Below are 14,827 nucleotides of genomic sequence, written 5' to 3' on the forward strand. Positions count from 1 at the left end.
GCTGAAGCGATGGGGAGACCCCAGTTACTAAGCAAACACTCTATAGTACTATCAGAATATAGAGCTTTAACATTTAACAAAAAGTTATTTGGTATTTGCTTTTTAACAAAAACAATACCACTTACACCCCTTTAAGCCTATGGAGTTCATCACCAAATAGGTGTGTTATACCAAAAAGACCAGTGCTAGTATAAAGAAAGCAGAAAGAAAAAAACATTACTGTACTTCAACACATACTGAACTATCTTCATATCTCTAAAAGACTCAAACGTGAATGCATGCAGGAAGAAAAGAAAAGCAAATGAGTGCCGACGCGTGACCCATTAGGTTACAGACATTAGACATGGTTCAGAGAATACACAGCAGTTTTGAGTGTGTTAGGAAAAACTCACAAATGAGTAGCCTGAACAGTAGAATGACCTGGAAAAGCAAATCAAGTGAGGATGGGGAGATATAGTGTGGGGAGATTTGTGGGACAGAGTGGCAGAGGAAAGGTGTTTTTTTTTTACGGCAGAAGCAGAGGTCCTACCATCGGGGAGGTCAGAGGCCCAGGCAGCCCCAGACAGACTCACCAGTGTCTCTCCAGAGAGCACCTCCAGCAGGGAGATGAGGTTGTGTCCATCTCGTAGGTCCTCGTACAGGTCTGTGATGTGCCTCTGGGCCTGAGGATGGAATCAGAGAGGATGGTTGAGTTCATACTGTACCTCAGGGGTTCTCAAACCTTTTTAGGCTGTGACCCCCAAAATAAACATATTTGAACTGGGGGACCCCCCTCCACCTTGACCAGCACTAAGATTTGAGGAATTCCATTTTGTATAACATGTTTCTATTGTGAAAACAGCAGATCTACATGCTCACAACGCCTGGCGTTGCGAGGCGTTGTGAGCATGTAGATCGTCTATTTTCACAATTTCTGCCTCTAATATTTGACAATTTGGCCAATGTTTAATTTGTAATTTTAGAGGTTTTAAAAAGTCCTTAAAGGAGCTATAGTCAACTTTTTCTTGAAAAACGGATGCTAAAATAAAAATAATGTTTCGAAAATATTTTATAAAAAAATAAGCTTCATATATGTGTTTCTATTCAAAAAATACCACAAAAAGCGTAAAATAATGATAAAATAATCATTTTGGCCATTGTCAGACCGACACTTTGTTTACATTCTAGTCTATAGACTAGGATGTAAACAAAGTGTTGGCCCTACAATGAAAAAGTTGACTATAGCTCCTTTAAATTGTCACTTTAGAAATGTGCACATACCCTCTATACACTTTATGTTAGTGTGTTTACTGTTAGAGAAAACAATGTTTCACATTAAGCTACCGTAATCATCTGGGGACCCCCCTGGGGGTCCCGACCCACAGGTTGAGAACCACTGATCTACAGTACCAGCATTTTGTATTGCTGCTACCTTACACAGGGTTTCCCTCGTAAAAAGAGTATCTCAATGGGATTTACCCATTTATTTATTTTTTTGCAAGTGGTTAAAGCTGTTTACTTTTATGGAATCAACATTTAAGACATCAACCATATCATTACTTCTCTACAACTGTAAATCTTCTTGGATCACAGTGTATTTTGCGGATGCTTCGTTGTAAACGGAAAAGACACATTTCATAGTAACTCGAGTAATGACTGAAATTGGATCAGGAAACTATCGCATGGCTATCAGCAGGCTTTGTTTTAGCATCGGTTCGGTGTTTATACACAACGTTGCATGAAACACACTGTAGCCTAATATGACACTAATCACATTAAAAATCCACAGGAAACCAGAGAGTCTGCAGATTAAAATTGAGGATTTACTCTAAGTCATACTGTGTCTGGCTCAGTTCACCTGTACAAAACAAACACAGTATTTAAAAGGGAGGGGCCTAACCACACACAGTGAGCCACGGTTACTGTGTGCCTTCTGCAGAAAGTAAATACTAGGTCAAACACCGAGGTTCTGTTCAGACTTGACAACGTAAACATTGTTAATTTGCAGTATCCTTTTCTTGGTTTTGTTTGGTGCACCTGTCATCGCCGAAAGGCACAATGCACCACGCCAAACCTCTTTGTAAGAACCACCTGTTCTTCTGTGTCTGCCCACGGACACACACGCTGGTTCGACAGCATGTGCTATTAGATCTGGCCGTTACGGCTGAAAAGTATTTATCACAACATTCATGGGATAAACGTTGACGGTCGACGTTTGACACATTTTCTCTAAACTCCCTTATGTGTAAATCAAAGACCCGCTCAAGAACGAGATGACAAATCTCAAGGGTAAATCCTTTCAATAAAGGTACATTATTAATACCACAATGCATCAATGTGCCACCATGTTTTATTGATGGTTTTTGGTTTACTGGATCCAGACCCCTGAATGACACATACTGAAAGCAACGGAGAAAAACTGAGACGAAGGTGATTGATTAATTATTCTGTTTTTGACATCTTAATGTTTTAATCCCCATCCCTGTTTTAATCGCCATCACTCGTTAAACTACACCCATCATAATGAATATGATGTACTGCCCAGCCCTACAGTATACAGTATGCTCTGCTCTGTGTTACTTCAAGTCAGAGAGTTTATAAAAATGCACAAATTCATACACTCTCTGACTTTAAAGTCATACTATATAGCCTTTTCAACTAAACAAAAGTTATTTTAAAATACATTTTCACTGGTACACTATTCACATTAACCATTCCACTTAAAACATGTTTAACAACTTTTCTAAACGTTATGACACTATATATACATAATAAGTATAGTACGTGTTGACACCGCAGCTACACGGCAGCGCTTGGTGAAAAACACTGTAATGACCGGGATTTCACCAGAGGCGTCACCAAAAACACTTCTTAAAATGAATGTTACACAGTATGACTTTAACACTGACTGAGGACTTGTGTTCTCGGAATGTGTTAAAAAGGACCAGTAAGAACAGAGGTTAGGGGTTAAAGCACTCAAGCAAAGTGTGTGTGTGTGTGTGTGTGTGTGTGTGTGTGTGTGTGTGTGTGTGTGTGTGTGTGTGTGTGTGTGTGTGTGTGTGTGTGTGTGTGTGCGCGCGTGCGTGCGTGCATGCGTGCTTGCGTGCGTGTGTGTGCGCGCGTGGGTGCGTGTGTGCGCGTGTGTGTGTGTGAGATTGTGAGAGAGAGAGAGAGAGAGAGGGACATGCAGAACAGAAGGAATGTTTGTCCACTCAGCACTCAGCACTCAAAGGCAGCACCTACCTCTGCTCTCCAGTGCTGATGGAGAAAAGAAGGATGATGGAAGGACACAGTAGGAAGGATGGAAAGAAGAAAGGATAATGAATGAAAGTGCATGTGTAGTAAGAGGAAACAGAGAACAGAAAGTTAATTTGGCCCGATAGATCTACCCTGGAAGCTATTCGGATACATTTTCCTTTTCAAATAATATCTGAAACTTTGGTCCTTGTGTCGGAAACCATGTGGAATTAATGTCCTGAATTAATTAAGTAAAGTAGTAAAGTGAAGTAATTGGTTTTATTTTATTTTATGTTGTCTTCTAAGGATGTCCCTCACAAATGTTGATTCTAGATATCATGGATAAGTAATAGGTATATATTTGAAATCTTGTTTTATATCTTGCTATCCGTGACACAATGTAAAGCTTAATTTATACCCCGTAGTATGGTGTTGCTTGTCGTCAAAAACCGACGCAATTGCGTCGTTCGCTTGAAAATTAAGCAAACATCTTTTCGCTCCACACTATTATTTTCGCCAGAAATAGCTGATCTACAAGTTTAGCGTTGTGACAGTTGTGAGCGATGCGCTGTGAGCTTGTACATCTTCTATTGTCACTGGATTTTTACCCCCACTGCCGCTTCCGTGTTTGCTATATAGCCCGTTTGACATTTGAACTTTGGTACTCTCAAGATGGTGGATCTTAGACACGCCCCCAAGTTTCGCTCGAAGTTTGCCAGCCCAATAGGGAAGCTAGGGTACTTCAAGTCCATTATAGGTGTCAGTGTACAGCAGGGGGCACTTGGAACAACAGGCCCCGGGAATGAAGCGTTCCTGTGGCCATGTTCCCCGTTTCATTCTCTTATGATCACAGACAAAAATCGTCTGTAGGCCAGCCAGATACTCTGACCTCCACGCACGTGCATGTCTTCTGGGCCCAGATCAGAGGGACTCCCCTCACAAGGGAATAACAACGACAAAAGCCTCTGAGTCACCCAGAGAACATTCACCACGCCCCTTTCATGCTTGGCTTGCACCAGGAATTCCACACAGAGTTCAGCAGCCCACACTTCATTTCTCTGGGGACAAAAAAAATCCATCACCTTGACCGTGCTGACTCAGCAGCAGCAGATACAGCAGACAACACACTCCAGGAGGAGACATGTTGTTTGTTCGGTATAAGACCAGACCATTGCTTACAATTCAAGGTCTAATACAGTTGCGGCAATAGAATTGAGACTAAAGTTGTTGTTTTTTTGTTTTTTTAACAATAAAAGAACACAAACAGTTGTTTTTAATTCTTACTTTATAGAATGTTTATGAGGTAATTTATGAGTGAGATTTCTTAAAAGCTGTTAAAAAGCCATGATTGTAAGATTTAGGACACCATTCAGTAATAAGCGCTGTTTGCTTCATTCTTGGAATGTAATTACATAACAAGGATGCAGACCATCTGGGGGCCGAACTACTTTGAATTATGACAGGACTGTCACTCTCCAAACTTGTGTCAGAGAATCCAGTTCTTGGTGTGACAAAACAATCTCTCCGGTGGAGCCAAATGGAAACCATAATGACACCACAATTACACCCAAGATCCCAAAGAGATCACCATAAGATAACATACGCCATTTTGCTTGCTTCCATCCAAACCATCTCCACAGCACCACCAGTGCCTACGGTTTTAGAAAAATGAAGCGTTGTGGGTGGAGGCATGGGTTTCTTCTGGCTCTTCCATGGTCTCTATCTGCCCACTGCAATACGTTCAATAAGCCCGCCTGGCTGTCTGCAAACCAGATGTGGAAACCTGAGCCCTACCCTGCTCTCCATCCCGCCCCAGCCATGCTGCAGCCTCCCTGAACCAGATAAAGTGACACCAGGTGTTTCTGACTCATTCTCACACACGCATACAGTTAACGCAAATAGCATGTGTGTTTTATTGAGCTCAGAAGAAGAAGTACATTGTAGGTTGCTTCTCTAAGACATTTCAGATTTTATTAGCGGTATGGGGTCCAGGCTGGATTTTGTTCTGCATTTTATTTTCAGTTAATGGAGAAGCACAATAGTTTTTTCCCAAACTGTTGTAAATATGTACTACTGCTGTAGATATTTACCACAGTATGTTGTTCACAGAGTCATCCCAAGACATTGTTTTACCATTCCGTTTACCGTTGGGCTATTAACTAAGCCACTAATGAGCTGCAGCTTCTTGTTCTATTGGCACCAAAAACTACTAAACTTGTTCCATTTTATTACCTGCTAATTGTGTTCTGCCTGAAGATGGGAATTGTTATTAGTGGGCGTTGCTGTGGTGTGGTGTGGTCTTACCTTCACTAAATGCTTGTTCACCCATTTTGTGAAGGTCTTTTTCTGAACCCGGTCCCGTTCATCTGTAAAAGCCAGATAGAGACAGAGAGAGAGAGAGAGAGAGAGAGAGAGAGAGAGAGAGAGAGAGAGAGAGAGAGAAAGAGAGAGAAAAAGAAAGAGTGAGAGAGAGGGGGACTTATTACTACAGGTGTATCATTTGTACTACATTAATTGACACCAAAAATACTTCCGACTACAGAGATACCAAGTGTGCATAAATGTCACTCCAATGGAACATACTGTATGTCAACAAAGCCTCCCTTATCCAAGATTAATAAAGCTACTAAGAGGCTGGATATAGTTATAGAAATCAAGTTGTAATATGTTTTAGTCCTATATGAAACATCACCTCTAAAAGAACATGTTCCACCTTGCAAACGCCATAGATCCCACAGTTTGATTAATCCAACTCAGGGTCTGTCAACGCTTGTTTGAGTGTTGGAAGAAGCAGATCGGTCACCTTATCAAATACCATCATCCACATGTTGTGCAATGTTGTTTTTACACATTCAACTTTAAAACCAGGTGTAAACTCAGCTGTCAAGAAAGTTCTCACTCCCTGCTGTTTACAGTATCCACAGCACTACCGGGACTGTCATCAGACTCATCACTGATGATAGGTATTTGTTAGACCATAGCACATACGTAGGAGATAACAATGTTTCCTCATTGAACTCAAGTGAAAGCCTCTGTTCCTTTCCCAGGACACGAGCTCATCAATGCTGGTCTTGTGTAAAAGATAAGATAATCATATCAAAGCCAGGCTGGAGCAGAAAGAAACCAAAGAACTCCAGTGCCAACAGCAATTTAACTATGCCATTACTTTTGTGACTCATATGGCTAGAATGAAAAAGGAGTAGGATATGCACAATTGCACATCCCCACAGTTTCTTTAAAATCACACCCGTGTGAACTGAGCGGTGGTTTATCTCCCCCCCCCCCCCCCCCCCCCCCCCCTGTGTGTGTGTGTGTGTGTGTGTGCGTGTGTGTGTGTGCCTGGCCTGGCCTGGCCTGAAAACAGCGCCCCTCCCTTAACATGTGTGGTCATAAAAGGTACTACACCACTTGAGGCTACATACAGACATACAAACAAACAAACAAACATACATACCTACACACACGGCCACGCTATGGAGACGGTGTGACCACCGCTCAAAAACGTTGCTGCACTCAAAGAATTATCAAATGAAGAAAAACAAGTTCAAGTTCTATATAGTCTCTATGGGTAAAATAATTTAGAAAAGACGGGAGAGCAACCTATCGTGTGTGGATATTTCCTTTTTCTTCATTAGATGTGTATTTGAACGGAAAAGTGGAAATAAAAACCAGTGAAGGGCGAGGAACAATGTCAGAATTACTTCAGTTGTAATTTTGTAATGTTCTCATTAACATCCCATTACAGTTTTATTTTTAATTTTTATAAAGAACATTCTTTGCAAATAAACTGATGGTCTCAGCCCTGCAGCTGCAACCTGACGTATGCCCTCTTCCTTTCTGAATTTACAATAGGAAATAAGGCAGTAACTTAGCACTGAGCAGCAGCTATACAGCATTATGTCAATGTGAGTGTTGATTTTATGGCACAATATGTCACAGAGAGAAAATCTTGTACACATAATATACTTTTCAAATACAGTGACCCTGATTCTGGAAATGTGGGAAATTATAGACACGAATGCAGGAAACTAGGAAACTTATGTAAGGCTGCCATGCAGTCATAATGTTGTTATTATTGTCTGCTCTGGACAAGCATTCTGTTTCTCTGTGTTATCACTTAAGATGCAAAGGCTGGAAATACGTTTGATTTGTGATAATTTTATTCAGCAAAGTTGCTGATGTGCAATGAAGTATAAGCCTTAAAGGAGTAGTTCACACCCAAAATGACTTTCTTTCTATTGATTACTCATCCCATGGAGACTTGTGTTCAATAATATATTTTTTTTGTTTTTGACGCATTCCCCATTGATTCCGGAAGGAGACCCAAATGCATTTGGGTCTACAAATAATCTCCTCAAATTATTGGCTTAGGAATGCGACAAAAACAAAAAAGTATTATTGAACTATTGAATCGATAGGAAATTTTGAGGGTGAACTACTCCTTTAAGGCAGTAAAGGTCAGGGTTACCATTAACATTCCAAATCGGACCAAAACACATTCCAGACGGACCATTTCAAACAAGACGACTGAAAGTGAGTCAAATAATGATTCATCTCCAGCATGTTTGTGTTTAGTAGACCTTTGTAGCCTAAAGCAGTAGCCGGATCTACCCATTATGATTCTATATCCCTTACTGCTACAGTATATTGCAATCTCAATTAAATTAAAATAATACTGTAACCAACAGTTGTTTGATACTTGTGTGATAGAAAACATGGAAACTTAGTGACAAAAGAGCAATATCAGATTCACATATGTTTCCTATATTACAGCAAACCATTGACCACTTAAGCCCTATTTTATACTTTGACTGTTTGAAGACAGCCGATCTACAATCGACAGGTGTGAGCTTGTATCTATAGATTGTCTATTTTAGAACAAAATAGAACATTTTGAGAAATGTTGATACATCTTAAAGATTCTCGCCTATAACAACATGTCCAAAATATGGGGACGCCACAGTTCATGTGGTTAAACGAAGGAGTAACCATGACAACAAAGGGGTGTGGCACATTTGAGAGGAGGCAGTAGATATAGAAGACAGACCTCACATCAGAATATATAGAAGGTAAACATTTACATAAATACCTAACTGTCATAACCATAACTCATAACCAAAAGGCTTGACATAGACCTGCACACAAAACATCTAATTGCAACCAAGCAATGCACCAAAGAATTTCATTCAAAGCTCATATCTTTCCTATTAGCACACATCTTTCCTATCACAGACTTCACAGAAACAACAACAAGGGGAGGGGGAAAATACAGCAAAACTGTCTGTGGCATTGCAACAAAGACTGGAATAAAAACTCTACCTTTTCTGTAGTCAGTGGCCTTAAGTCTGCCCTGGTAGTATGAGTCCTCTATGAAGACCCCGTCACTACTCACGCTGTCAGAGGAGTAATTTCTGAAGCTGTGGTGCATTGCCATTGCACGGCCAGATCGGCGTCCTTGACTCAATGCAAGAAACAACAAACAGATAACTGTAGACAGTTTGCACCGTTCAACTTCGGAGGGGGTGTGCTGCTAAGTAGGAGTGTCAGCCCCCATTACAGTTCCTGCACTTCTTTTTTTTCCCAGCATTTACTGTCTCTGACACACTGTTCTCTTTTTTTTTCCTTTTCTTAGTCTTACAAAATGCCTGCCTGCAGGCTACAATGTCAGGACCTGTCATTCACAACACTGTGGTCTATGTAGAGAGGGGGGGGGGAGAGTCTGTTCCTCCAGGCCCGGCCCAGCCCAACCCCATACACCCAAACCCAGCCCACCGCACTCCACCCAGGCCATGCCTTAACAAAGACAACCCTAAACCTAGCTGTCCTCTGCACCAAATCAGTGGAAGAAGTTTGCAAAGACAATGGGGTGCCACAGCAGAGGAGCACAGTTACATAACTCGGCATACCTGAGTGCCAAATGGACCTGAAAGTTAATTCACATCTGTTCATAACCTTCAGGCTTATCCCACTGTTGTATTTATTGTGTGTCACTCAGGTATTTGCTAGAAGGCATTTTGCTTTAAAAATTTAGTTTAGCTTCATGTGCTTAGCTGATTAAGCCAATAAAATGTATATGGAATTTCAAGTTAAATGTAAAATATAAAAGTTAAATACAATGAGACTCGCAACTCATTACTAATTTTAAACATAAGTTAATAGCCATCAAAAACGTAATAGATGAATAGTAGGCTATTCACCTTTGTCTGAAGTTAGAGCAAGCTTTAAATAAGTATCAGCAAAATGACACAAATGTAATACTACAGTAACTACAGTAGTATTTAAATGTTTCTAATTTAGCTGTTTTTTGGGAACAAAGTGAGTTATCAGTCTAAACACAAACAAGAACACCACTAATGTGAGTAGGTGGGCATCCCTATTGTCCAGCTTAAGCGAAATGGTCCAGCTTGACTGAAATGGTCCACCAGTGCCCACTGCCTACTGACCCTAAATGAGCACCACGTGTTCAAGCCACCAACTCCAAGTGTGTGGCCAGTGGCAGAGAGGCTGGACACACGCCACACATCACAGCACACTGAATGAATGGCCTGTTCTTTAGCAGAGAGGACCAGGGTAGGAGGCAATGTACACAATGGAAACCAATTCTCACTACCAAAGAACATTGTCCCACATTCACCCAGTAACCTTCCCTCGGGTATGGATTTTCTGACTCCATCAGAGCACAATTACAGTGCACATTGACTATATATTTTATTCTTCCATTGGGGCACAATTACAGGGATCTCTTCATTGAAGAGGTTGTTTCCAGTGAATGAGGGTGGGTGACGGGAGGATACTTTGGGGGATGAACAAGAATCCAAAGCCAACAAGAATGTAACTATTTCGAGATTTTCTAAAAAGAACATCGCTGAGCATTCTTGTCTGAGACAAATGATTTCTTTCAAGCATTTGGTTTTGATTTTCTGGAGTTGGAACCGACAAAAGACAAACAAAAGCGTCAGAAAAACATGCCAGCGGGCTGTGAGAAATTAGTTTGCCCACAATGCAGCTATTGTGTGACTAGAGAGTATCAAATCCAAGGCAGACTGAGGTGAGCGGTGTGTCCGGTGTGTCTACAACAGTACGACTACGTTCCACACGCAATGAAGGAAGCACGCATCAGCACTTTCTTCGTTTATAAAGCAAATCACCTCTGCACATCTGTAGTCTCAAAATGATAAAAACAATTAGGTAACGTCTGACATGTGCAATACAGACATTGCTCTCAGGGAATACAGGACGGAAGCTATTTGACGGAACCATGGTCACGACCTGGTTCAAGGCCTCCAGTGCTGTAGCCTAGCACCTTCACAGATGTGTCACATAGCACCAAGGTACCCGGGACACCTTTCACCCTTAGCAGCATCCATCTTCTTCTTTCAAAGGAGATACTGAGACAAGATCTTGGAGAGGAGAGGGATTCTTTGGATGCCTGCGCTGGGCGTTGGCTTGTTGGAACATGAGAAGAAGTTGCTGATATACTACCTCTGCTCTAGGTGCCTTATTTGGTTCTGATGCAGCCCCTAATCATAATACATGCATTACGAATTACAGAACCATACCAAAACCCCCAACCAAGTGTAGCCTAAGCCTTCAAAGTGAAATGAAAGTAAAATAACCCAAGGAGGTCAAAGCTGCTCAAATGCTCAACAGACTTCATGCTCCCAGCCCTCCTGTTTTATAGCATTTTCTGAATTTTTCGTTATTAATTTCATGTGTCTCACATATGTCTTATGTCTGCAAATGTTTTTGTCTATTACAAAATATGCACGGTGCATAATTGTTTCATTATTCATTTCACGTGTTGCACACATTGTTTTCTGTATGTTTTGTCTATTGCGGATGTGCATGGTGTCTCTTTGAGAATCAAATAATGTCCTGGAATATGAACTTGATAACCTGATAACAAAACATTGAGGAATGTTCAAGCAGATCAAATCCAAAGTGCTATCATTCGTATTACCTTTATAAACCGTGTATGCTGAAATAAATTAGCATTCATTAATTAATCAACTACCACATTTAATACCATTTAACTACCATTTTTAATAGATTTGTGTTTTTAACTTGCCACTAGATTAAAAATACTTTTCATATAGAGTCATGCTCCACGGGACATTTCTAGATTAGTTGTAATACACGGTTATTAGAAATATGAGGTTGTGTTGCTATATAAAAATACCACCAGTCACCCTTTTTTGTATTATTTTAAGAATAGCAACAAGTTGGAACACATTGGCCTAATTTAAGGGGTGACTTTTCCCCCTGTAGCATATACTGCAGGGATGAGCCAGAAGTCGTAATAGCATGTTTTACGATGACAGCTTTGGCATGACGGGGAGCTTGTACACCATCAACCTCAAGGGTCCATTTTTACACTCTCAGAGAGTTAAACCGACTAAAAACCAAACACTCTGGATTTTATTGCGTATTCTTTCTGAGCATTCCTACTTGGGGCGTACACCCATCCACCACACAGACAGGGGGAGCCAGCTCCCTGCGATAACCCCATCACCTCACCCACCTAACCATCGCTCTCTGTGCACGTGATAACACGCAACAACACTGACCTCTTAGAGGGGAGGAATGTTAATAAACATTTGCCGAAACCTTATTCAGGGCTTATGATCTGATTAATAAGAAAGGAGTAATGGGCTGAAAGTGGGATGGTTCAGTGGGCTCATAGAGAAGGTATGGAATGGAAGCCCTGGGGGCATTATGGCAGCAGATCCCAACGTGCAATAAAGAGGCCATTATAAAAACAATATATGATCTATCATAGACTGCAAAGCTATAGCTGTGTTGTTGTTATTATGGATTACAGATGCAACAGTTAATTGAACTAATCGATTTAATCATTATAGAAACATCATCGATAAACAATTTTCATAAAAATAGGGAAGGGGTAGCTTTGTTTCCCCAAACAAATATTTAAAAAAGAAATAGCTTATCTACAAGCTCTTTGCAACTCGTTGTGAGCTTGTAGATCGGCAAATCTTTTCGGCTAACGACAACAGTGTAAGAATAAAATAGGCTTAAGTGTTTCATACTAATTGACTTAATGGATTATGAAAATACATTTGAATCTTTTTGCATTGATTTGTTGATATAAAACGAATTAAAAAATAAAAATGTGCATCTCGATTATTTGATTTACTCAATCAAAAAAGTAATCAATAGAATAATCACAGGAATAATGGAGAAATAATCGATAGTTGCAGCCCTAATTATGATGTCTCTGCATCCTCCATGGAAAGAAACAGATGACACCAACTCTTGTTAAAGAAAGATGTGACCATTTGCACTGCAGGAATATGCACCCAGACACCAAATGGAATGTATTAGGAACACATTCTGTTCATTAATTTGTGGTTACAAAAGTATGGTATCACTGCTGGGTAATTTGGATGGAGATGGGCTCTTCAGCTGTGGTAGCCAAAGGAGGAGAGGATGTTTGTCTCCCTCCTCTGTTGAAAATGGGATAGTACTGTATTCTATGTTGCACACCTCAAATGTTATCTACAACTTATCACCAGCCAAATTAGGCTAGAACTGAAAAATAACTAAATAAAATATGTCACTGGTGATTTTCTCTGCCTTTCTTTCCACATTCTAGTCAAGAGTTATTATGACAACGGTGGAAAGTAGTAGTAAGTAGTAGTTCAACAGTGGCCGACAGTGTTTTGGCTCGTGTTGCTGGACAGTCACTCTCGATTGCCGTAATATGAAACGTGAGAGAGACGTTTCCATGACAACATACCAAAACACACAGAAGCTGGGAGTCCATTGACGTATGATTTATAAGTGAGTTGTTGGCAAAAGAAAATACTTGCTCTGGAGCAAAGGGGACTTCAGGAAAAAAAATGAAAAAAAGAAACAGCCTCCTTTTGGGGAATCTTGAGCGGTCCCGTTAGATTTTATACAGTCCAATCATAATGATAACCATAATGTTTTACATGACTAGAGTGGAAGAAGGACGTGATAAGAAATGTGGTTAATGTTTAAGCTGTTGCATAGAGGGGCACAGCACAGTCAAAACTAGTTGTATAATGTATACTTTTTCAGACAAAGGATTTCTTGCAGCACCAATATCTAAAATAGGCTGTCCAAACATTTTTTTTTGTTGTTGTTCTGAATCTTAATTTTAATAGATCAAAGGTATTTGGGCGATAGGCCTATGTAAGCCCAATTCTTGTGTAAACGTTCCTTGGTGCACTTTGCAAAGAGCAATGAATGAGTGATGCTGATCACATTATGATATAGTCTACATAGTGAATAAAAAAGTGACTGTGATTGACATTTTGGCTGTAAATCGTGCACATAGTAGGCCTACTAAAATTAATAACCTAAAAAGTTCTAATACTATCAAATATTAATAATGAATTGAGGATAGGCCCATTATCAATAATTCTTCATAGTTTGGAAGCCTCCGGAATGTTGATTCATTGATTGATTGATTGATTGATTGATTGAAGACTTTATTAGAAGTTTGCATATGAAAAGGTAAGGGACAGTACAGTTCACTGATACAAGGTCAACTAAAAGGATGAACACCACAAGAAAGCTGTATAGACTTGTTTAAATTGGGGTCCCTTTTTACAACCCATGAACAAATAAAACACAGGCTACTATGCAAAAAATATAATTTATGTAAGAGCATTAGAGCAAGCGTTAGACCTATATAACACCCATAATATCCCCAGATAAATGCAGTAGGCCTACAAATAGGCTACAACTTAATTGGCAGTTGACGCTCGTCTATAATTAACTGTACCGTTATCACACCATTAAGTCTGACGTGCACTTCGTCGTACGAGTCCGACAGTGTCGACATTTGAGGAACGCCGATCAACAAGCTCACAGCGCATTGAGCGTTGCAATGCATTGTGATTTGTGAGCTTGTAGATCTGCTATTTTCGGCGTACTGTTGCCAACGCAATGCTGGCATGCAATAGGTCAAAAACCATTAGACCCCACTCGCTCAATCACTCTCTCCCACCCACCCCGGCCCTCCCTCAGCACACACAACAACTCCTCCTATTACACGGACGGAGACGCTTGGAGACAGACACAGTTGATGACCAGGACACAGCGCTGCCACTGCCAGTGCTTACCTGCGCAACACATACGGCTGTACAGATGGGATCCCACTTCACCACAACTCATTTCGTGGATGTAATTAGCGCGTCCATAAATAATTTCCCGGTCGAAGGCGCCATACCAAGAAGACTTAGCTGCGATGGCACTATCTGTGACAAGTTCTGCCGCCATCCTGTTTTGTTTTGTTTGCGCGCTGCTGTGCGTAAATGCGCACCACTGTGGGCACTCTTTAAAACCCCCCCCACACCCCCCAAAAACGTGTATGCTGTCGCACGCGTTCGTCCTCTTGAGTTCAGAGAAGTGTTTCAGCCCTTCAGACAAAAAAAGAAGGAATCCTTTCTCCTCTACCGAAGCCACAAAAAAGGGGTCGTATCGGATTGCAAATAGTCAAATCTTCCCTCTCCAAAAGCCCGGCCCACATTTGTTCTGTTTAATGAAATGCAGGAGCGAGCGCTCTTCTCCTCCATTCTGCGCGCCCGGCGCTCAGCGCAGCCGTTGGACAAGATGATAACAT

At 40.8% G+C, this 14,827-nt stretch overlaps 1 protein-coding gene across 1 annotated transcript in view; it reads right to left on the reverse strand.

The window, feature by feature from the left end:
- pleca (plectin a) overlaps positions 1–14,827 on the reverse strand; it is a gene marked incomplete at its 3' end in the record, with an annotated part of 72,771 nt that overhangs the window by 38,523 nt on the left and 19,421 nt on the right. The window contains exons 3-5 of the mRNA XM_080735430.1: positions 8,536–8,670; positions 5,521–5,582; positions 573–662 (exon numbers count right to left, since the gene is read on the reverse strand). Of these exons, the coding sequence (XP_080591556.1) occupies positions 573–662; positions 5,521–5,582; positions 8,536–8,670 (287 nt within the window). The remainder of the gene's footprint in view (positions 1–572; positions 663–5,520; positions 5,583–8,535; positions 8,671–14,827) is intronic.

Source organism: Nannobrachium achirus (genome assembly GCF_963921795.1).
Source record: "Nannobrachium achirus genome assembly, chromosome: 10".
NCBI lineage: Eukaryota > Metazoa > Chordata > Actinopteri > Myctophiformes > Myctophidae > Nannobrachium > Nannobrachium achirus.